This window comes from Emys orbicularis, chromosome 1, assembly GCF_028017835.1.
Source record: "Emys orbicularis isolate rEmyOrb1 chromosome 1, rEmyOrb1.hap1, whole genome shotgun sequence".
Classification (NCBI taxonomy): domain Eukaryota; kingdom Metazoa; phylum Chordata; order Testudines; family Emydidae; genus Emys; species Emys orbicularis.
The window spans coordinates 33,085,963-33,110,998 of NC_088683.1; the positions used below are offsets into that span (position 1 = coordinate 33,085,963).

The window sequence follows — 25,036 nt, forward strand, 5'->3', positions numbered from 1 at the left end:
CTGTTCTTAAAAATATCCAAACACATGTCAGTTCCCAGGAGAGTGGGGTGGGGTGGGGAAAGATGAACTATATGACCTCTTGAGGTCCCTTCCAGTCCTATCCTGCTATGATTCTTTGATTTCTAGGGACTATAGTGCTTCAAATTGGGAAGAGTTAATATAACTAATGTTTATGGTGGGGAGTAGTTTTTCTAAGTTTGGGGGGAAACTGTTGTTTGTTGTAGCTTCAATGTCTTGACTGAAGGAAGAGCTGTCTGGAAGTTGCAGTCTATAGAATGGGGATGGGCACATGCTGCTGTTTATGCTGGAATGGGTGGACTTCTGGCAGTCTTTTCTTACTTTCCTGGTGTTTTCATGTGGACATGATCCTCTCCTTGCAAAATCTCTGTTCCAGGAGAGACCTTTGCTGCATCCTACCTCATGTCTCTTGCATGTTTTTGTTCCTGGAGCTATATGCTGTGATATAGATATGTAACTTCTTATAACAGGATCTTATGCTTGCCATAAGCTATTACTTTTCTTTTACAGTTTGGAAGAACAGAAGTAATTGACAATACTTTAAATCCAGATTTTGTAAGAAAATTCATCATGGACTACTTTTTTGAAGAAAGAGAGAACCTGCGGTTTGATTTGTAAGTTAATCAACAGACCTTTGATTCGAATGTCATTAGCACTGTGAAAATGCACTGATGTTTTGTCAAGGCAACCAGTGGTTTACTTTGGAAGAAGTGACATTTTATTGTGAAGTAGATTAATTTGGATGAATGTGGTGATTTATATTTTTCCAAATCGAATAATTATGTAAAATGGTAAGCCATTACAAGCGAGTGTGAGGAATGAGTGGATGTCTAGTGGTTAAAAGTATTGCTTTGTTTTTATAAAATCTTTTATAAGATCAGAGTTTTGAAAAACTTAAAATTTCATTAAATTGTTATGAAATGGTAAATGTACTTGTGGCATATTAGCAAACAAGGTGTGAAGCAAACACTCCAAGTGTAAATTATCACACATTAATTGCAGATTTAGTTTTTTTTAATCAAAATAAGACATGACTCCACCCACAGATACAAGTGTACATCTGATAATACTGGCTTGGCATTTTAAGTTGGAGATAATTGTTTAAGAAGCGAGTGAAATTTGACATTGTTCCAAATAATAGCCTAATTCTGTCCTTCCTGTTTTTTTCTGTAGTTTTTATCCTCCTACATATAATCTGAGGGTTAAGCCATTTACAGAATAAACACATCCAAGAAGATGTCTCCTTGTGCTACCTATAGGTACAAATTCTATGGGAAAGAATAGGGCCTTCTGATATTCTTGATGAACTAAGCCAGATGCTGTCTACATGGAAATAGTAGTAATAATCCATAATAATAACTCCTTTTGTAGATCTCAAAGTACTTCATAAAGTGGGTGAGTATTCTTATCTCTGTTTTATAGATGGCAAAACATAGGGGGAGAGAGAGATAATGAATATGCCCAGTTAAATGCACAAGGAGGCAGAATTAAGGTGGGGCAGGCAACAGTAAAACTGCCATTTCCTATGGGCTTGTCTACACTACCCACCAGATTGGCGGGCAGTGATTGATCCAGCGGGGGTCGATTTATATCTGTCGCCAAGTCTTTTCAATGTTCACGCAGAAATTCACTATGAGATGAGGCCTGAAAGGTTTTGTCAGACTAGACAAAGCTGGGATTTCCACTGGTGGACCTTTTTAATCAACTTCAGGTACTCTGATGACATGGTGCTCTTTTCTACAACAACCAATGCAATGCAACAAATGTAGCCTGTGAAAACAGTTTGTGAGGAATAAGAATGAGGAGTTCTTGCAGCACCTTAGGGACTACAAATTTATTTGGGCATAAGCTTTCGTGGGCTAAAACCCACTTCATCAGATGCATGCAGTGGAAAATACAGTAGGAAGATATATACAGAGAACATGAAAAAATGGGGGTTGCCATACCAACTAATCAATTAAGGTGGGCTATTATCAGCAGGAGAAAAAATACTTTTGTAGTGATAATCAGGATGGCCCATTTCAAACAGTTGACAAGAAGGTGTGAGTAACAGTAGGGGAAAAATTAGCATGGGGAAATAGTTTTTAGTTTGTGTAGTGACCCATCCACTCCCAGTCTTTATTCAAGCCTAATTTAATGGTGTCCAGTTTGCAAATTAATTCCAGTTCTGCAGTTCTACAGTTTCTTGTTAGTCTGTTTTTGAAGTTTTTGTTGTTGAAGAGTTGCAACTTTTAGGTCTGTAATTGAGTGTCCAGGGAGGTTGAAGTGTTCTCCGACTGGTTTTTGAATATTCTAATTCTTGACGTCTGATTTGTGTCCATTTATTCTTTTGCGTAAAGACTGTCCGGTTTGGCGGCAGAGGGGCATTGCTGGCACATGATGGCATATATCACATTGGTAGATGTGCAGGTGAACGAGCCCCTGATGGTGTGGCTGATGTGATTAGATCCTATGATGGTGTCCCTTGAATAGCTATGTGGACAGAGTTGGCAATGGGCTTTGTTGCAAGGATAGGTTGAGGAATGTGGACTATCCCTGAATGAATGAAGCAAAAGTGAAAGACATGCACGTTGACATGATTAACAAAAACAGGATGCAAGTGGACATTACAATCAATAGTCCAGTTGTAGAGGCAACAGGTGAATTCAGTTATCTGGAATTATACATATCCAACCGTGGAAGCTGTTCTAAAGAAATCAGAAGAAGAGTAGGAATGGCCCTCCCAGTCATGGCCTCCTCTACAAAAGTTTGGAAAAACAATGGCATCTTGAAATGTATGAAGGTTCAGCTGGTGAAAAACTTTTTTTCTTCCATAGCACTTTATGGATGTGACTTGTGGGAAATTAATGCTACTCATAAGAAGTTTGAAGCCTTTAATAGGTGATGCTGGTGAAGACTCTTGCTTATCTCTGGAATGGAAGAGAAGATGAATGTTTATGTTAAAATATTATGGGAGAGAAGCAGACCCTCTTGTCAGAAATCAACAGGGGATGGATCACTTGATGATTACCTGTTCATTCCCTCTGGGGCACATGGCATTGTCTGCTGTCGAAAGACAGGATACTGGACTAGATGGACCTTTGGTCTGACCCAGTATGGCCCTTCTTATGTTCTTGACTGTGGATGTTCTACACTTCTTTAAATTTTGGTCCCGCTGGCGTAACTGCCCTGCTACTCTGACTTAATACCACCTCCTCAAGCGGCATAGAATGGTCAGTTTAGTTAGGTTGACACCATGTAGTACACCATTGTAGACACTGTGTTACTTATGTTGACTGTTGCTAGCTTCCAGGAGCTGTCCCATAATGCCCTACAGTGACCGCTCAGGTCATTGTTGTGAGCTCCGCTGCCCAGGGAACATGTAGACAGGAAGCGAAGACTCGCACGAATTTTTGAAATTCCTTTTCCTGGTCTCTCAGCTTTGTGAGCAAACCTAGCAGCTCTCGATTGCTATGTGCAACCACCCAGCTTACCATGTCGGCAACACACTGCAGATGTGCTCTAGTCTGGAGTACACTGGAAGTGTTGGATGTCCTGGGTCTGTGGGTGAAGAGGCTTTGCATGGATAGCTCCGATTCAGCTGTAGAAACATTGACATCTATAAGCAGATTGCTTGGGGTATGCAGAAGAAGGGCTACAACAGTGACCAGCAGCAATGCTGTGTGAAAGCTAAGGCGCTGCGGCAGGTGTACCAGAAGGCCAGGGAGGCCAACAATCCCTTCAATGCGAAGCTGCAGATCTGCTGCTTCTACAAAGAGTAGCGGCAGAGATTACCTCCTAAGAGCCCAATGGATACTTTGGAGGAGTCTGAGTCACAGGCCCCTGCCGTGAATAGAGAGGAGGAGGAGGAGGTGGAAGAGGAGTGGTATGAGGGCAAGCGATCAGGGGATCCAGCTGCGCATACTGTGTATACTCCCCCTGCGCAGCAAGCCAGAACATGTTTTTGACTCCACCGCAGTCCAGCAAGTCCCGAGGGTCCAGCATGGGTGAACCTGATGCAAGGACGGAACCTTTGGTAAGTATGCAGTTTGCTTTGAAATTACAGGGATGGAACCCTCAAAGTAGAAGAACAAAGCTACTCGAACAAGCTCCTTGATTTTCTCTTTTTTGCTTATGCTAGAAGAGCTAGTGAAACAACCAAGAGAGGTAGAGTTGCTATCTGCTTTTTATTCACCTCTAGGCAAGGGGGACCACACGGAGCAGTTATGTGTACCAGGATGTCTCGTGAATCCTCCATAGAGATCTCAGTGAAACTTTCATGAAGTTATTCTGCAATCCTTTGCCAAAGGCATCTGGGGAGGGCTGCCTTATATCTTCTGCCATGGTAGGACACTTTCCTATGCCACTCAGTGATTACTTCAGCAGGCACCATTGCAGTACACAAGCCAGCAGCATACAGGCCCGGGTGGCACTGGGACATCATGCTCTTTCTGCCTCTGTTACCCTCAGGAGTGAGGTCAGCTAAAATCACCACCACCTGTGGAAAACAATGCCGATATTCTGTTCCATTGCCCTGTACACACATACATACTCATGCCTGTGAGTTTCCCCCCTTGTGTTTCCAACCCCCCTCGTACCCGTGAGGGCCATACTCACCATGGCTGGTGCTCTGACTGGTGCCGTGCTGTATCAATCCCAAGGAGAAGTGAGAATGCAGTGCTTACAACTTTCTGGGATCAAGGGGAGTGAGTTCAGTATCCTAAGTTTCAATTTCTGGTGTGAATACACTGACAGTGGTACCTCTGAGTGCTGTATCTGCAGCTGATGGTATTTTGGCCTTGAGGGTCTCTCGTGGAACATCTGTGTCAAATAAGGAAGAGAAAGAAAAGGACTCAGGATGATACGTTCCAGGAGATGCTGCAAGTCTGAGTTGCATCCGAGAACAAGACCAGGGCCTGGAGGATGATCCTTGCAGACAGCATGGAGAAAGGCCTGGCAGTTCAAGCAGGAAAAGGAGAGGGAGATGCACCAAGACATAATAGGGGTTCTCAGACAACAAACTGAGATGCAGCAGACTCTGGTAGACCTGTAGGTCCAAGAATCCCATGCTCGCCTTCCTCTGCAAGCCAGACACAACTCAATGTTTGGATCACCCTATACCTCGCCCCCCCCCCCCCCAACATTCCACGTGGCATCAGGGGCTGCTGCTCTACTCCTACCACTTCATCCTGGGTGACATTAAAGACAATCTCAGCTGCACATACACTGATCTATGAAAGACATGGTTGGTGTATGCGTACCTGAAATGGAAATGACTGCTCTTTTGCCTTCATAAATTGTGTTACCTTCATTTTTTAAGTTTTATAACATTCTAAATGTTTGTTTGCCTGGTTCATGTTACAGAAGAATAAAATTTTATTTTTTGGAACATAATTTCTCTTTTAATTTACAATATATGCTAACTGGTGCTGAGCAGGTCTATCACCTACCAATTTCCTGTTACTTCATTTTATCACAGGATCCATAACATAATTCTCAGACAATATTAGTAGGTGCATTGGCAATGTTATATTCCTGCACACACAGCCCTCACTGAAAGACTCATATTGGTCTGTAAAAGAGCAAGGCAACTACAATATAATGGATGGAGAATGGGAGCGGGGAACACTGGAGGAAATCCCCAAATGCCCTTTGTCTAATAGTAATGCAGCTAGGTTTGACCCTTTATTTATAGTTGTTATTAGTAAACAAATACATGCAGTTATATGGTCAGTAATACATCATAGGCAACTGAAGAGCAAGTGAGGGCTGGGGAATCAAATTCACAATATATATTCGCTACTGACCATTTCTGGAAAGGTCAGTAGTAAACAGTTCATGGAGCACATTTTGATAGGAAAATTTTCAGTCTGAAAATTTAGACCAGTTCTAATCATTTAAAGCACCATTTATAAGGCCATACTGTCATTGCCAGGATGATGTAAAGGAGCCTTATTGTAAATATAAAGGAGCATTAAAACTTTTACACTTGTTTTATGCTTCTGGGGGAATTCACTAAGAATGGGAACAATTCACTAACAGTGGGAACAACTAAACAGGCAGGCTGCTACATTGTGCTCTGCCTGAGGGGACAGAGCCTGCATCACACCTGCCTCCAAATACCCCGAAGCCCTGCCCCTCCATGCCAAGCACGCCGCAATAGTGAGCCAGTGGGATAGTTTCTTTCTTGTTCATTCGCTTGCTCATCCACGCCCCCCCAACAGTGATTGACATCTCCCCAAGAACACAGGCCCAGCCCCCCTCCCTGCGCTGATTTTTGGCTGCTCTGGGGTGCCCGGGAGGAGCGAGTGACCATTCTTGCGGCTTCCCTTTGCTTACCCTTAGAAGTCATTTTTGTGTGGGGAAGCAAAGAAATCTGTGGACAGCATGAATTCTGCGCCCATGCAATGGTGCAGAATTCTCCCAGGAGTAATACCACTCTGGCTCACTATTAAAATGTTCTTTCAAAGCCTCCCTGAGCCCATCTGGCTTGATATTGAGTTCTACTTGTAGCCTTTGTATCTGGCTGTTCAAATTCAGCAGACAGCCACTCCATCCCAGAGGAAACTTCCCCCTTTGCTTCACAGATCTTTTGTAGGACACAGAAGGCAGCTATAATTAATGAGATTTTTTTTTCACAGAGGTCCAATCTCATAATCAATCTCGTAATTAGACAACGCTGGCAACTCTTCAAATGACTAAAGGCTCATTCTCCACCTGATGAGCCTGTAGTTGAAGTGCTCCTTGGTGCTGTTGCGGTGGCTGGTGTATGACTTCATTAGCCCTGGGAGCAAGGCATATGCTGGGTCTCTCATGTCCACTGATTGGCATTTCAACATTTTCAATGGTAATCTGCCGCTCGGGAAAGAAAGTCCCTGCTTGCAGCTTTCTGAACAGTCCTGCGTTCTTTAAAATGCATTCATCGTGGTAAAGTGATCCACCAGCACTTGCATTAGCATAGAAAAGTAGCCCTTTCTGTTGATGTACTCCGTAGCAAGGCGGTCTGGTGCTAAAATAGGGATATGTGTGCCATCTATCACCCCACTCCAGTTTGGGAACACCGTTGCAGCAAAACCATCTGGGGCCAGAAACAGCGTTCCACCATCTGCAGCTGCTCCTTGAATACCGCCAACCATCTTGAATTGTTTCTATGTCCCACAGCAATCTAGCTTCCGAGGAATCATCATGTTCCCCACAGCTCTTCTTGCGGCTCTACAAATACTGCAGGATCAGGTACCCGGTGCATGCAATGCTCGTGACAGTAGTGCAGAGATGTGCAGAGTCTGAGTTTCTGTCAAAGATGGTGGACAGTGAGGATGGATGCATGGATTTGTGGGGATTTTGAAAAGAGGCAAAAATTAAGATACAGATGAAATTTATAGGATGGAGAACACTGTATTGTGGGAAATTGAACACATGCTCCTAGACACCCTTGTGTGGCTCATTTCGGCTTCATGAAGCATTGCAAAAACGTCCTAAAACACCCTGCACTGGATGGTGGCAAGTTGCACGGTGAGATAGCTACCCATGGTGCACTGCATTCTGCATTGATACAAGCACTTCTGGTGAGGATGTGCATCGCTAACAAAAAGGAGCGTAGTATGCACACGCACAAGCAATGTAATAACTCTGACAGCTGTATGCTGACATTACCTAGGTCAACATAATTTTGTAGTGTAGACATGGCCTTTAGTAAATATAAGCTGTGTGGTTTTAGTAGTTTGTTGGAGTTATCTGCTGGAGAGGTTACCCCACCGTGACTCTGTCTGATCAGCAGAGCTTCAGTGTTTTGTAACTTTTGTTTCCTCAATAAAGAGCTGTTTGTTACTTACCAAGCCTCTAGAATCTGTTGTCTTGGACAAGATGGGTGACAGGTGGAAACCCATGTGGAGTACTATCACTTAGGAAGGCAAACCTACATAGTGATCCCCAACACCTTATAATGGCTTTTAATTTTTTTAAATGTATGAAATCTTAATACTGTAATTTAAAAACTAGACAAAACATTGAAGTGTACATTCAGCTACGGGCTCGCCTCATGGAGTCCGCCCTGTGTCCGGCCTCCGTGCAGCCCCACAAGGACTCGCCAAGTACCTCGGCCTTGATGTGCAGTGTGCCCCCATCGCCGGTGCCCAAAAAGAAGATGGAAAAAACATGGCTCCCCGGCACCGGGCAAGGCACCTGCTTCAGGCTACCTGGCCACTCTGCAGCTGTGTGCTTGTACCTCCCCAGTCGGGGCCCTTAGCCCTGTGAAAGGTCCACCACTGACTCCTGGGAGCGGTATGGGACCAAAAACCCTGGCAGCACCAACGCCTTCACAGACTCCCCTGGTGCCGAGAGAGCACAGGTCTCGCCTGCGCTGCCGATGCAGCATGTGCCCGAAGAACTGGCAAAGGCTCCCCACGAGGGCAAGTCAGCAGCTAAGACTCCTCAGGTGGCACGGGAGCATCACTGATCCTCCGACAAAGTACCACTTTCCACCTCCGTGCCGAAGTCGCAGATCAGGTCCTCTGGGGCTCATCATGTTTGTGGTTGCCACCATCTCGATGCAGATCGCCTAGAGCAAGACGCTGGTCTCTGTACTACTGACGCTGCTTGCCCTCCCACTGATTGTCCTTTAGGTGCAGTTCCCTGTCGCCTGCCTTGTGGGAGCGATCCCTGTCTTGTCTCTGTTCCCCCACCCCAGCAGCGGCCTGGTCCCCTTGTTACCGGCACTGATCACTTCGCTCGGGGCACCGGTCTTTGATGGTGACGGTCAGTAAACAGACCCAGGCATTGACGGCCCAACCATGGTCACTGGAAGGGGATTCCTCCGGCACGGAAGCCCAGTTCAGCCCCTCATCTAGACTGCACTCTTCGCTTGCTGGGCATGCATACCCCACAGCTTGCGAGAAAGTAGTTCCGGTCGCCCCTGCCGCCTATGTCTTGGCAGTCTCGTGAGGGATCTGCAAGAAGAAGGGACAGCTGCTGTCGCCCTTCTTCCTCCTGCTCACCCGTGCAACCTGACCTGGCAAAACACCCCGGGGGCCAGAAATGCTCGTTTTGTGGGTGTGGTCGAGAATGGCGCCCCAGTCACCTTTCAGGATCCTGCTCTTTCCTCAACCGTCTTTGTCCCTTCCGTTCGGCCTGGTCCCAAGTCACCTCAGACATAGTGTCTCATGGTTGCACCCTGCAGTTTTCGGCTGTCCCTCCCTCATCAGGGACCCTTCTCACAAGCAACTTCTCATTCAAGAGGGGCAGTGGAGGAGGTCCCTGGGAACATGAAAGGGGTTCTCCCGCTACTTTCTAATTCCGAAAGTAAAAGGGGACCTGCAACGTTTCAACAAGTCTCTCAAAAAGTTGAAGTTTTGCATGGTCTCCTTGGCCTCCATCCCCTCCCTGGATCCGGGAGACAAGTACGCCGCCCTCGACTTTGAAGGTGCCTATTTCCACATCTCCATATTTCAAGGTCACAGATGTTTCCTCTGTTTTATGGTGGGCGAACGCCATTTCCAATTTATGGCGCTCCCCTCTGGCCTTTCATCAACTCCAAAGGTCATTACAAAATGTATGGCGCCAGTGGTCGCTTACCTCATGTGTCAAGGAGTCCAGGTCTTCCCGTATCTTGACAACTGGCTCATCAAGGGCAGGTCTCGGGATCAAGTGCAGAGAAGTCTCTATCTGGTTCATTCCATCTGCCACAACCTGGGCCTGTTGATAAACGAGAAAAAATCCAACTTAAAGCCGGTCCAACACACAGAGTTCATAGAAGTGGTTCTCGATTCCACCTGAGCCAGAGCCTTCCTCCCGGAGGTGTGTTTTCAGGCCATGTTGGACCTCATATCCCAGGTGAAGAACCTCCCGCTCACTACATCTCTCACTTGCCTGTGGTTGCTGGGCCACATGGCAGACTGTACATATGTGGTCAGTCCTGCCCGGCTCCACCTCCGGCATCTGCAAGCATGGCTGGCGTCAGTTTACATCCCCAACAGACATGATTTAGACTGGATAGTCAGGGTGCCAGATCACATCCTGTCATCCCTCGATTGGTGGTGGAATACTGGGTCGGTGTTGGAGGGAGTCCCTTTTTTGACCCTATTCCCGTTGCTGACCCTGCTCTATGTTGCTTTGGGTCTGGGCTGGGAAGCCCACCTGGGCGAGCTGAGCACCCAAGGCCGATGGTTGCGGGACAGTCTAGCCCTCCACATCAACGTCAGGCAGCTCAGAGTGGTTTGCCTGGCCTGCCGGGCTTTCTTACCCCACCTGAGGGGCAAGGTGGTGCAGGTTCCCACGGACAATACCACCGCAATGTACTACATGAACAAACAGGTGGAGCCAGGTCGTCAACCCTCTGCCAAGAAGCTCTCAGCCTTTGGCCCTTCTGCGTACGGCATGCCATTAATCTGGTAGCTGCGCACTTGCCCGGCACCAAGAATGTGCTAGCAGATCGCCTCAGGAGGACCTTTTCATCTCAGCACAAGTGGTCACTCCATCCGGAGTCAGCCAATATGATCTTCTGAAAGTGGGGAACTCCCCAGGTGGACTTGTTCACATCCCGCCAGAACAGGAAATGCCATGTATTCTGTTCGCTCCAGGGGATGGACAGGGGTTCCCTGTCAGATGCTTTCCTGCTTCCGTGGGTGGGAGCCCAGATGTACGCCTTCCCACCAGTGCCATTGATTCAGAGTCCTCATAAAAGATCAAACGGGATAGGGCGAGGGTTATCCTGATAGCCCCCAAGTGGCCTCGCCAGCTCTGGTTTGGCATGCTGATGGACCTTTCGGTAGCCGAGCCGCTGCGACTCCCTCTCTGGCCGGACATGCTGTCCCAGAACCACAGCAGTCTCCTGTACCCAAACTTGGAGGCGCTGCACTTGACGGCGTGGCTGCCGCATGGCTGAATGCGGACGAGCGGGAATGCTCGACCCGGGTGCAACAGGTCTTGCTGGGAAGCAGAAAGTACTCCACCAGAGCGACCTATCGGGCAAAGTGGAAAAGATTCACATGCTCGGTTCGGCGCGTCCGGACTGAGCGGGCTGAGCAGGCCTCGCTGCAGGTGATCCTGGTCTATCTTTTGCACCTCAAACTTCAGGGCTTGTCCCTGTTGTCAGTCATGGTCCACCTGGCTGCTATTTCAGCTTTCCACCCTCCATTCCAAGGCAGGTCGGTCTTCACTCATGACATGATGTCCCAGTTCCTGAAAGGTCTGGAGCATCTTTACCCTCATATCTGGGATTCTGTTCCTCCCGGGGATTTGAATCTAGTGCTGTCAAGGCTCATGGGGCCTCCATTCGAACCTCTGGCTTCCTGCTCTTTTCACCTTCTCTCCTGGAAAGTGGTGTTCCTGATGTCGGTTCTGTCTGTCCGCCGTGTGCCTGAGCTCAGAGCGCTTATGTCAGAACCACCCTGTACCAGTGTTCTACAAAGACAAGGTCGAGCTGGCATTCTTGCCCAAGGTACTTTCCCAATTTCATACTGGACAGGGTATTTTCTTACTGGTCGTCTTTCCGCAGCCCCATAAATCTGAAGCGGAGGGCAGGTTACACGCCCTGGATGTCCGGAGGGCTCTGGCTTTCCACATTGCTAGGACACTGCCGTTCTGTAAGTCAACGTAGTTGTTCGTGGCAGATAGGATTAAAGGTTGCTTTCTGTCTGCTCAAAGGATTTCATCCTGGATCACAGCCTGCATCCAGTACTGCTACGAGCTGGCGAGTGTGCCTCCACCGGCAATAGTCAAAGCGCACTCGACTAGAGAACAAGTGTCATCTGTGGCCTTAGCCCTGGTGCCAATCCAGGAGATCTGTAGAGCTGCTACTTGGACATCTGTCCACATTTACGTCCCATTATGTGCTGACACAGCAGGCCCAGGACGATGCTGACTTCGGCAGGGCAATGCTGCAAGCTGCAAGACTGTGAACTCCGAGCCCATCTCCATTGGCACTGCTTGTGAGTCACCTAGAATGGAATTGACATGAGAAATCACTTTAAGAAAAACGATTATCTACCTTTTGTAACTGTTCTTCAAGATGTGTTGCTCATGTCCATTCCATTACCCATCTTCCTGCCCCTCTGTCGGAGTTGCTGGCAAAAAGGAACTGAGAGGGAGTAGGGTCGGTGGCGCCTGATATACCGGCGCATGAGCGTGGCACTCAAGGGGGCGCCACTGTTGACCCTCCAGATACCGCTAAGGCAAAAATCTCCGACGACTGTGCACGTGGGCGCACACGCACCTAGAATGGAATGGACATGAGCAACACATGTAGAAGAACAATAGTTACTAAAGGTAGATAACCATTTTTTTTATGGAACAGCTTAGTAACCATTTTTTCTGGTATGAGGGAATCTCATTTACTACTGAAGTTTCTATTCAAAAGTCTTTATATCAATTCTGCATATTTGTTTTGTGTATGTGAATACACTGGAATGTCTGTTTCTACATTTCCTTAACACTGCCACCTGGGAGTAATTGTTTTTCTTTAATTTTTTAGGTATGATGTTGATTCAAAGAGTCCCAACCTATCAAAGCATGTAAGTGGATGGTTATAATACTCTACTTATTATGGGTTTTTTCCTTATCTTGTAATTAAAAAGTTACGCTATCTTCTAGAACGTTTATGGTATTTACCGGCAAATAGTGTCAAATGCAGCAGAGACAAATACAGGGATTGTGGTGTGTTATGATTTAGATGTGCATAACTCTTTGCTAAAATGGGATTTTTACATGTCCATCACGCAGAATGTACATTGGGAATGGACATATTTTTTAAAAGTTAATATCTGTTTAGATAAATGAAGGACATCATCTCCTTATTGACACTTTTTTGTGGGGCCCAAGAGTTGAGGTAATGGATTTTTCTAACTAGAAATCTTTAGCACTTGTAGCGTCATGGAAAGGAAAAGTTCCAGATTATGCAGTATTTTAATTCAGATATACTAGAGCATGATAGAGAGTCTGTAATATCTGTTGAGTATAACTATTTTATTAATAAGTGAAGGGAGACTTTGGAGGAGGAATCCCTGAGAATCTGTAGTCTGTTTGGAAGAAGAGGGTAGAAGAGGTTCATTGGGAGCATTGTGCAGGATCCTGCAGGGAACTCTACAGCTCATTTGGGGAAGAAAAAGGGTAGGTTTGCTGGGGCTGCAGGGTGGGGAGAGTGGTTTGGCTCTGACATTTAAGTGATTCAGAAATTTTGGGTTGCAGAGACTGTTTCATTATAATCTATATTCAAGAGAGAGTTAAAAAATCAAGATGCTGCATCTCAAGAATCTCCACCAATTAAAAAAGGACAATGATTTAAATGTGGAATATCATCTTTTTAAATTAAAGGCATTTCTGTTTTGCATTTTTTTAAATATATGTCCACATAACCCACACAAACCAAAGAAAATATTTGTAGAATTCAATAAATCTTTTAAACTACTTGTCAAAACCTTAAAAAAAAAAAATCAATCACAGGCTCTTTTCAATGGATCTTATAATATGGATGGGGGGGAAGGGTTCCATATTTTTGGCAAGGTGAGTGGTTTATTTGTTGTGACAGGAAGAGGTGGTTTGAGCATTGGCCTGCTAAACACAGGGTTGTGAGTTCAATCCTTGAGGGGGCCACTTAGGGATCTGGGGCAAAATCAGTACTTGGTCCTGCTATTGAAGGCAGGGTCCTGGACTCGATGACCTTTCAGGGTCCCTTCCAATTCTATGAGGTAGGTATATCTCCATATATATTATCAGAGGTTATTCTGGGGAGCAATGAATGGGAATGGGGGTAATTTGGGGGTCAGAGAATTGGAGTGGGGCTATGATAGGGTGGGTGAGGTCTGTTTGTTGGCTATAGGGGATCTCTCCTTGGGAAAGGCAGGGGGTTCCCTAAGCCCAGCCTCACTCACTGAGCTGCCATTTGGGGGTAGAGGGCAGAGGGAATGAGCCAAATTTCATAACTTCAATAGGGCCCTGGATGGATTCAAATGTAACTTTCACTCAGAGTGGGTAGGAGGGAGACCCCTCACCCCTGCAAAGGGCTTTTGTCCCAGCCTTCCCAGCTTCAGGGGCTGTGGTCTATCTCCTGCCAGTGGAGTGAAGGGGGGCTCTGGCCTAGAAGGACCAAGGGGAGCCTGAGGAAACAGAAGAGGAAGGGCTGATCAGAGAAGCCCCTGGATGCGGGGCTGTTCCGGGTGTGGGATGCTCCGGGGAAGGGAAATGGGGAGGGTAGAGAAAAGGTTCAAAGGCTATTCATGTAGAACACACAATAGAATAGAAATTCATAAATAATTATAATTAATTATTACATTTTAGAATTTGGTCCACTGAAATGGAGGCAAAATTAAAGTATTATTCATCATGTGTTAGTTACACAATTCTAAAACATATGCTTTAAAGGCACGTTAGTTGTTGGATCCTGTTTTCAGGTGCTTATATCTATAATAATAAAATTGTCTTTTGTTCTGACATTTGTCAGCCCAAAGTGGATGTGTTTGAAGGAGAAATATTCAGTTAAAGTTGTCTAAAGCTTGAAAAACAAACCTTGTCCATGTTTTGAGAAAATTAATATGCTTCACTGTGCTTAGGTAATTAAAAATGGCTTAATTGTAAAATTTCAAACTTCTGGCTTGATTGAAGATTCATTGAAGTCCTTGGAAAATTTCCCATTTATTTCAGTGAGCATTTTAGCAGACCCTAGTACTTAACTGAGAGTGACTTCAATGTGCTTTGATGAAATAATGCTTAGAAATAACAAAATTATAAGTGATTTTGAAAATCTCATACAGGTTGACAGTATGAGTGAATATTACCGCTTCTTCCAGTTATGGTCCCTATGTGTGCTCCACATGTGCACCCATGCACTCTTTGTCAGAGATTTTGTCAGCAGCGTCCATGGGTCTGCGCCTGCATCCTACGCACCCTCCTGGTCTGGCACATGAATATGTAGGAAGGGGTGGTCCTGCTGCCACTCCAATTCCTTCTCAACCACAGGTGCTTGAGATGGAGTGTTGTGTCTGCGTGCTAGCTACCTATCTTGCTGTTTTTTCCCCTCTTATTTGTTTTTATTTCTTTAGTATATAGTTAAGGCCCTACCAAATTCCCGGCCATGAAAAATGCCTCATGGACCATGAAATCTGGTCTCCCCCCCGGTGAAATCTGGTCTGTGTGCTTTTACCCTATATTATACAGATTTAATGGGGGAGACCATTGTTTCTCAAATTGGGGGTGCTGACCCAAAAGGGAGTTGCACGGGGTGTGCAAGGTTATTTTAGGGGAGTTGTATTGTCACCATTACTTCTGCGCTGTCTTCAGAGCTGGGCGGCTTGAGGGAGGTGGCTGCTGGGTGGGTGCCCAGCTCTGAAGGCAGCGCCTCGCCAGCAGCAGTGCAGGAGTAAGGGTGGCAATACCATACCCTGCCACCCTTACTTCTGTGCTGCTGTCTGCAGAGCTGGGCGGCCAGAGAGTGGCAGCTGCTGACCAAGGGACCAGCTCTGCAGGCAGCAGCGCAGAAGTAAGGGTGGCAATACCATACCATACCATGCCATCTTTACTTCTGCGGGCAGTGGCTCGCCGGCGGCGGCTCTGCCTTTCCTGCTGCCCAGCTCTGAAGGCAGCACAGAAGTAAGGGTAGCTGTACCTCAACCCCCTCCTACAATAACCTTGCGACCCCCCCCCAACTCTTTTTTGGGTCAGGACCCCTACAATTACAACATGGTGAAATTTCAGATTTAAATAGCTGAAATCATGAAATTTATTATGTTTAAAATCTGGTGATTGCAATTGACCACAATGGACCGTGAATTTTTATTTTTATATATATATATATTCCATTTCATAATTTATTTAATATACCTTTGTTCTTTTGTGGAGTTCCCCTGCCCCATTCTTCTTTGCCTGGTCTGAGCCTACCTTCCAACTTGGCCTTCCCTGTCTTCAGCCTTTCTTAGCTCTGGTGACCATCCTGGCTTCAGTAAGAAAAGGCTTTGGGGGACCCTCAGAGTCTTCCAGACTATCAGAAAGAAATATATTCCATTTTGCGGAAAGAGAGACCAAAAGAAGGGGAAGAGACTTGAGAAAAAAGAGACATCATGTCCTAGCATGGGTACTGCTGAGGTGTCTACATCTTCCAGTATCGTGACCCTAGCACTGCCAAAGAAGACCATGTTGCATTCTGAGAAACCTTCCAAGAAGCAATCTTGAGTGAGTGGCATCAGCATCTGTATTAGGATTGGCGCCTTTCTAAGCACAAGAACAACTAGCTACTTAAAGATTGCTCCTTTCTCAAAGTGCAGTTGGTAACCAACAAGGCCCTATCTTTTTTTCCGCTCCTTAGGCATCTGACTCAACATGGAAAAATCTATTCTCATACCTATACAATCAATAGACTTCATTGGAGCCAGTCTGGACTCCGCTACTTCCTGAACATACTTGTCCACGGATAGGTTCACTACAATGCACAGTCTCACTTCCATGATACAGCAAAGCCTGCAAACCATAGCAAGGTTTTGCCTTCAACCCCTGGACCATGTGGCAGCTCGTCCTTTTGTAACATCCCTGGCAAGACTACACTCCCGTTGTCTTCAAGCCTGGCTCAGGTCTGTCTGCACACCCATCAAGCATCATCTGTCTAAGGGGGTATCAATATCTCAATGGGTCCTCAACTCCCACAAAGACCTTTTGGATCCTTCCACTAAGTGTAAGGGTTTTCCATTGTTACATTCTCCTGGTATGCTTGCCATCACTTCCTACCCAACATCAAGGGCCACTCAATGTTACAACTGCGGTGTGGGTGGTCAGGCCCAGTGGCTAGCACAGAAGTCATGCCTAGTGGTTAGTGTGGGAGCCAGGGGTCAAGTCTGAGGGTTGGCGCCAAGGGCCAAGCTGGGGCATCGGAGCTGGAGTCAGGAGCTCTCAGGGAAGCAGAGGACTGGAGTAAAAGACAGGAACAAGGCTGTGAATGAGGTAGGGGAAAGGCTGGAGCAAGACTGGGGACAAGGCTGTCAATGTAGTAATCACATTTGTGGACATAAGTGTTGAGCAGCCAACGACCTGCTGCTGAGCAGACCTGCTGGCTCCCTTCAGCCAATCAGGCAGTCCTACCACAACCCAGCTGAGCTTATTAATTTACGTGGAGACTGGGCTGGCTAGTCCTCAGTCTCAGCTGAAGGAGCTAATTCCTGACACTTGATCAGAGTAATGCTGGACAATAGAGCAGCAGTGTATTCTTTAAAGAGCCAAGGAGAAGAAAGATCCCAGCCTTACGCTTAGAATCCATAAAACTTTGGAATTGGTGCACCTCCCACCGCATAGAGATTTCAGCTATTTATCTATTGGGATTGCAGAACAACATAGTGGACTCCTTGATTAGTGTTTCTGTCATGACCACAAGTGGGTGCTGAACAAGGCAGTATTTCAGAAAATTTGTCTTAACTCGGTCTCACCAGAGAGAGATCTCTATGTTGACACCGTCCTATATGAAGTCTCAAAGGTTCTGCTTGAAAGGAGGATATAGTTGCAAGTTGTTGGGAGATTCTGCCCTTACCCGTTGGCTTTGAATATTACTATATCCTTATTCCTCCATATCTGTCGCTCCTCAAGGTTCTGAGCAAGAGAGATTGGTGGCCATCCTCATAGTGCCATCCTGGCCAAAACCAGGTATGATTCCCAGTCCCTGCAACTGCCTCTCTGCTTTCCTCTGACAGCAGACCTCCTCACCCAGGAATCAGGAGCCATGACTCACCCAACCTCTCATTAATTCACCTCAAAGCCTGGCTCCGAGATGGCTCTCTCCAAGCAGAACTGATCATCAGTAGAAAACCCATCACAAGGAAAATTTACCAGCAGAAGTGGAAACATTTTTAAGCCTGGTGTAATCCATACTTCCTCTTGAGTTTCACCTTACACCCACTCTTTATTTCCTGCTAAATCTAAAACTCCTGGGTTTATCACTGAGCTCAATCAAAGTTCGTCTGGCTGCCATTACAACCTTTCACTCCCCCCCCCCCCTTTTTTTGTCTTTGCTCACCGTGAAGTTCCTTAAGGGTCTGTTTAACCTTTTTTTTCTGCTACTTCTGGATAATGGCAACGTTTTGTTGGGAACCAAGAGACTGCAAATCAGCAGACTCAAATGTAGTTGGCTTTTGTGTTCTGGCCACCCTACTAGTATCGCTCTCTTGACCACCTGTAGTTGGATGGCCTTTTCTGTAGCCTCTTTGATTTCCATCAGCTTTGCTGTAGAAACTGGGAAGTTGTGCATCATGTCAGTGGATTTGGCGTCCTAATCCCCTTCCCCCAGCTTGCTGATGTTGGGTATATATATCTTGCTCAGGGTGCCAGCTAACACCAGTACAGTAATTGTCCTGGACAATATTTGAACTCTACTGGGCAGAGCTGGAGGTGCATCAACATGTGCTGCAATCTCTTTCGAGCACTAAAAAGGTATTATAGTCTCAAAGGGTTTGTTATCTGATTTCACCGTTACTCGGGGGCCGGCCATATGTGTACTGATGGTATTGCTCCACTCCAAATACCGCAGCCAGAAGCTCTTGTCTATTTGGGCATACACCTGTTCAGTCTCTGATGGGGCTCTGCTGCCATAAGCGACTGACTGCTCCTGCAAGGGAGCTATGCCCAATCCTTTATCTAGTGTGTTGCACTGAAGTGTCACTGGCATTCCTGGCTGGTAGTACTTTAGGATGGGTGTCTGTTATCATTTGTTTCATATGCCAAATGCTTGTTGTTGGGGTCCTTCCCAGTCCCACTCAACATCCTCCTAGTGAGCTGACATATTAGTTCCGCTACTGAAGCCAGGAGTGGACAGAACTTAGTCAGAAAATTTATCGTTCCTATGAAGTGCTGTAACCCTTTCACATCCACTGGAGCTGGCATATCTCTGATTGTGTTGATCTTGTTGGGATCTGCTTTTGTCCCTCTGCTATGAGCAGATATCCAATGTATGTCACCTCATGCTGTCTGAGTACCATTTTTTTTCTGGGTTCAGTTTTATGTTCTTCCTGTATCCCTGTATAAAAGCCTGTAGTTTTCTGCTATGGTCTGATTCAGCTTCTGTATAATTACTCCCTTCACTACAATGAGGCTATCATCTGCCATTATTACCCAAGCAGTGAGTCTTCTCTGGAACACCTCTCTGGTGCTGACCTTATGCCCGTCAACATGCAAAGCCATTTGTAGTGACCAAATGATGTTGCAAAGGTTGTCAACATGCCAGACTCATTCCTCACATCAAATGGTAAAGTCTGGCTTTGGGAAGTCCTGGTAAGATGTTGCTATGCTCTGACCACAATTGAGAACATCTCTTCAGTGCCTGGTTCAATGTCTGTGTGTCTGTGCAGAAGCATAATATGTCTGATGACTTCTTTACACCACCATGCTTGTTTATCCAGGCTGTACTGGCCTCTGAAGGTGGTGAGATACTCCTACTCTGCAGACTTTCAAGCTCCTTGAGTACTGAATTACAAAGTGCCACTGGCATTTTCCTTCATGGGCAGCATGCAGGTTCTATTTTGTGGTCTACTTTCAGTTGCAGCTTTCCTTCAAGGCACCCATTGCCTTTGAAAACATCCCCATATGCTTTTAAAATGGTCTCCATTGTCCATGGGACTCCCCTTTTTGTTTCTTGCATTGCAGCTATAGAATTCTGATGCTACACCCTGATCAGATCCATGACTTGTATGGATGTATTCCCCAATGAGGTCTGTGGAGCTTACCATCCATGACCACAAACTTCAGTTGGTACTGTCTTATTTTTGGGTTGGTTACTGTGAGGTCACATTTTCTCTGAGCTGCATTATGCCCTCGTACATTACAGTAACTTCTCACTTAATGTTGTAGTTATGTTCCTGAAAAATGCGACTTTAAGCAAAACAATGTTAAGCAAATCCAATTTCCCCATAAGAATTAATGTAAATGGGGGGGTTATGTTCCAGGGAAATTTTTTTCACCAGACAAAAGACTATATTATAACTCTCTCACACACACACTCACACTCTCTCTCACACACATAGTGCTTTTAAACGTAAGTGCCTGAAGTTAGGCTCCTAAGTTCATATTTAGGCACCTGCCTGGTTTTTTTTTAAAGCGCTGAGCACCCAACAGCCACCATTTGAGGTCAATATGCATATTGATCTCATCGAAATTGCAAAACAGACACTGTAGTAACATAGCCTAGTTTCCAAGGTCAATAACCACAGAACCTCACTTTACCTAGTGTCATGCCTATGGAAATAAGTTTACCTTTTATTTGAATGTAGAGAAGTCATACATTTTAAAATGTTAAGTCTACTATTACTGAATATATTTATTGTGTATATCTCTCATTTGACATTTCTGAAAGATAAATTAACAGTTATATTGTCAATGTTTCCATGTGAATTTCAGGTGTTTTATAGGACCGTAACTTTGTATTTATGGAGTAATTCCTGAGTGTTGTCAAGCATCTACAGTTTCCACTGAAGTCAACTGAAGCTTTTTTTAAAGGGAATTGAGGGTGGTTGTTTCAGGCTCTTTTTCCTATTTAGTTATTCTTATCACACTGGATGTTTTGAGACAACAGGTCCTTCTGTATGTTGTACCTTATTTAAACATGTATAAACATATTGTCAAACCTGTATAGCAGTGTTTTAGGATACAAGGACATTTTTGAAACTTTGCATTTAATGACCATATTTATTTGTGATTATTATGTTGATTTGTGCAGCATGTCTTAATGAATGATTCTTGTGCCATTAGTTATCTTGATGAAACTGCAATCACTCTATTTAATATGAATATTGTTTTATATCTAAAGTACTTATTCACTAAAGGAATTAAACCACTATAGGTCTTCACTTGTCAATTTGTAAAACTGAGTTAGGTCTTTCTCATAACTTATGGTATAGAATTTATGGGAATAGATGCCCTGGAATGCCTCTTGTCTTGAAGTGAGATGGATTTTGAAATGTGATTTGGTTTCCAGTATGCATAGTAGCCTTACCAGAATAAAAAAGGAAGTATCCATCATGAAAGGGACACTTTCCACTAGTTAAAGCCACAGTGACATCTCTGAAGTTGTATAAGGTACAAATCACTGTAGAGTTCAGTCCATTGTGTTAGTTTAGTTAGGGGGAGTCTGATAGACATACTCATTTATACTTATTTTTATTTAAATTACATTTATTGATGAGATTAATAATTTACAAAGCAGTAGATGCAACATTTTGTGCTCTGCTTTTGTAAATTAAACCTAATCATTACTCTCGGGATACCCAGAGATCACTGATGTTACTGGTGCACAAAATAGTCATCAGAAAGCAAAGTTAAATTTCAGGTTTATTTGAAAATAAAGGACAAAAAATCAGGCAAAGGGGAATTATTGCTAGAAAATGCTATTTAAGTTTCTAAGAAAGTATTACAAGAATTAAAAGTTTAATTTTGAATGTAAAAGAGTAACTGAAAGAAACTCCTTTTAGTTTAAAAACCTGTGATGTGTTGCATTATATACTGTACATACTACCGTATTTCTAATTTTAATGTACCTAATTTTATATCAAATATAAGTAAAGTCTGACTTATGAATCGTGTAATCCCACGCTATTTGGCAGAATATAAATGCATATACAGATAAAGCTCAATAACTAAAAACAGGATAAATATGTTCTAGGAAAGTTCAAAGACCAGATCAATGAAAAAACAGGATGTATTGGTGTCTTATGACATTTTTTCTTGCTTTTCAGGATTTTTTGGGACAAGTGTTTTGTACACTAGGAGAGATAGTTGGATCACAGGGAAGCAGACTGGAAAAGGCAATTGCGTAAGTGCATCATTGTTGATTCTTGGATAAATAAGCACTGCTTCATAAGGTGTGGTCATTTCTGTTAATTTATAGAGGTACTTTGACATATGCATTGTGGCAGACAGTGTCTTGGAGAAAATAAATTGACAGGTGTCGCAAATAATTTTCCATTATAGATTTTTTATTATATTTCTTTTCTGTTTCAGGTAATTATCAAATTAACTGATGATGTATTTAAATATCTTGTCTCCTTTCTTTGTTCTCAACTCTCTTTTAACTACATCGAGTGTATTGCCCTTAGCGAGATTTTGTTCTTTTTTGGGATGATCATCTGTTTTATATTTGTAAGTGTAGGTTTAGAAATGGTTCACTATAGAAACAGCTTTGATTATTGTCTTAATTTTGTCAATAAGATAAATAGCTAGCTTTAATTTTAACCTTAATTTCTTCTTTGAACCCTGTGGGTTCTCCACTTCAGGTGTCGGTGTGTCCCAGTGCCGCTGATTGGAGATTTTCAGTAGCAGTGCCTGGTTGGGGCGTGCATGCGCAGTGGCTGTCTCACTGTGCTGTTGGTGCTTCATCAAGCACTCGCGTGGCCTGACCCCCTCAGTTCCTTCTCAATCATTCTTGGGTGCAGACTGAGCTCCAAAAGCAGTGTCGAAAAAACCTAGAAAAGAGTTAAAAATAGTTGTTTAACTTTTAATTCTTAGGCTTACGTTTCCGTTTTTAATTAATTAGCTTTTTCTCTAAATAAACAAAACACTGGGAGAAACCTGTCCATTTTTCTCTTTCATTGAAATGTTTCAAAAAAAAAAAAAAAAAAAAAAAAAAGACAAAATGAAAATGCCGGGCTCTCCAGGTTTTAAGATGCACTTTGTGCAAGGATGCTATGACTGTCTCCAATGGGCACTCGCAGTGCGTCCGTTGCTTAGGGGAGGTGCACATTTCTCAAAAATGTGCCCACTGCAGCAACCTCAAAGCCAGAGTGAGGCGGGATAGAGATCTCCAACTCAATATGATTCTTATGGAGAAATCCCTAATGCCATCTTCTGATCCTGGAAAAATCCCATTGAGGGACACTCAGGGTGGATTTGATTTAAATCACTAGTCAGGAAGACTCGATTTAATCATGGATTTCTACATAAAAGTGCATTCTTGTTGGTTGTTATAACCTTAATACATATTCTTCACAACTCAGAGATAGATGTAGGTTTCATTTTTAGAAGGTACACACTATATATTTTTTAAGTGATTTATTTTGAAAACTTTTCGGATTAGTTTTACAGCTATATCAGAAAATGAATGATTGTTTGGTTAGTTCATTTACCAAAGGTAATCGAAGCAGATAGTTCATCTCCCAATGACTTCATAAATACACCTCTACAGCGATATAACGCGGTAAAGCAGTGCTCTGGGGTGGCGGGGCTGCGCACTCTGGTGGATCAAAGCAAGTTCGATATAGCGCGGTTTCACCTATAACGCGGTAAGATTTATTTGGCTCCCGAGAACAGCGTTATATCGGGGTAGAGGTGTATCTCCAATTCAACAGGTTAATCATTAATATTTGGAGGATTTTCTTGCCATGCTGTATTAGGAGGAGAACATCACCAGACAGACATTTAAATTGTTTTATTTAACTAAAACAACAATGTTGCGTATTTTGAATTTTTTCTTCAATAGCAAACATATATTTTAGCAAAACCAGCATATAAATTTTTGAATTTAAATAAACATTAACAAATTTTAAAATCAGGTTTGTTTTTGTTAAAATTGTTTTTAACTAAAATAGTTAAATGAAATATTTAAAAAACAAAAAACAAAAATTAAATGGACTATGTCAGCCAGGTCAACAGCTCAGAACATAACATAACATAATGAGAAACTTAAAATATTGGCTTCTGCAGCTAACTCAGTCGTCTTCACCTTTGATTTCCTGTTTGTTCATAATCTGGAAAAGAAGAACAAGCTTTTCTGCTTTTTTAGGTCCCAAACGATTTCTCAATTTGGAATGAATTAGTCCAAAGGAAGAAAATATTCTTTCTACACCGGCAGAAGAAGCTACTGCTGTTAAAAGTGAGATTATCACTTTAACAGTCTCTGATACCAAGTACTTAAGTAACTTCCACCAGTTCACTGGTGTGACTTTCTTTAAAACATCATCATCAAACATCTATTTCTTGAATGTTTCCCCCTTAGCTCCGAAGTTTGTTATAGTTGGCATTATGGAGGGATGATTGCTGGATATCCATGTCATAGCCAACTCCTCTTCTTCAGCAGTTAAGGTTTGACCCTGGTACTGATTGAGAATATTTGCAAGAAAATGAACTGGAGATAATGCTTGTCCCATTTTTTTTTTTTTTTAATGTTTGTAATTTAACTCTGTCATTGCATATTTTTCTTTTTAAGATCTCACTCAGTTCCTTCCAAATTTCAACAGCGTCAGCAATAAAACAGCTATTTCCCGGCATTTTGTTCAAGGCTACAGAAATAGGCTTCAGCGTACTCAGCATGTGTTCAACATTTCTCTTAAGCCCAATGTTGAGAACTTTGGCTGTGACAGTGCCATCTATTTTTTCACGATTTTGTTCACAAACTATCATCAGATTAGGCCAGTTCTTGATACAGTGCTCAAAACAGTCCACTACTCACTTACATCGCACGTCTTGTGGGAGAGTTAGCTTGGTTCCTCCCACTTTTTTCAGAGCAGCTGCTGCAAAGTGGTTGTTACGGAAGTGTTTTTTGCAATTTCAACAACCTTAGCCTTTATTTCTGGAACACTTAAGTCTTTGGCTAGAAGGTGAATCAAATGAACACTGCAACCATATGTTGTTAGCTTGGGACTCTCTTCTAAATAATTTCTTCTAATCTTGGATACATTTGCAGCATAGTCTGTGACCAAGCTGCATACTAGACATTAGAATTTTTTTTTTCAGTTTGTTATAGCTTTTACTGCTACTTCTTGTAAGTATTCTGCTGTGTGTGCATTTCCTGATGTAGCAATTGTTTCTATAAGGAAGATATTCCCGTCTTCTGTTGTCACATAAGCACATACAACAGGATCATTGTGGACATTGCTCGACCCATCAAAACTCAGATTAACAATTTTACCCTCTAGACCTTTTTCACACTGCTCAATTTCTCTTTCATACATTTTATCCAGCAGTTTCCCTGCGACATCTGCTCTATTGGGTGGCTTGTATACTAATAGGCTATAGAACCTTACTCACTACTAAAAAATCCCTACATATATTGGCTGTTATACATATAGTTTAAAAAACTTGTAATATATCATAA

The 25,036-nt window shown here is 43.7% G+C and overlaps 1 protein-coding gene across 3 annotated transcripts in view; it reads left to right on the forward strand.

Moving 5' to 3' along the window:
- Positions 1-25,036, forward strand: part of CPNE8 (copine 8) — a 250,005-nt gene that overhangs the window by 57,136 nt on the left and 167,833 nt on the right. For 2 of the 3 annotated variants that reach the window (XM_065399630.1, XM_065399638.1), the window contains exons 4-6: positions 529-632; positions 12,464-12,503; positions 21,684-21,760. In XM_065399630.1, the coding sequence (XP_065255702.1) occupies positions 529-632; positions 12,464-12,503; positions 21,684-21,760 (221 nt within the window). Of the gene's footprint in view, positions 1-528; positions 633-12,463; positions 12,504-21,683; positions 21,761-22,220; positions 22,503-25,036 lie in introns of those variants that run through there. The other variant, XM_065399646.1, reaches the window with a different exon arrangement.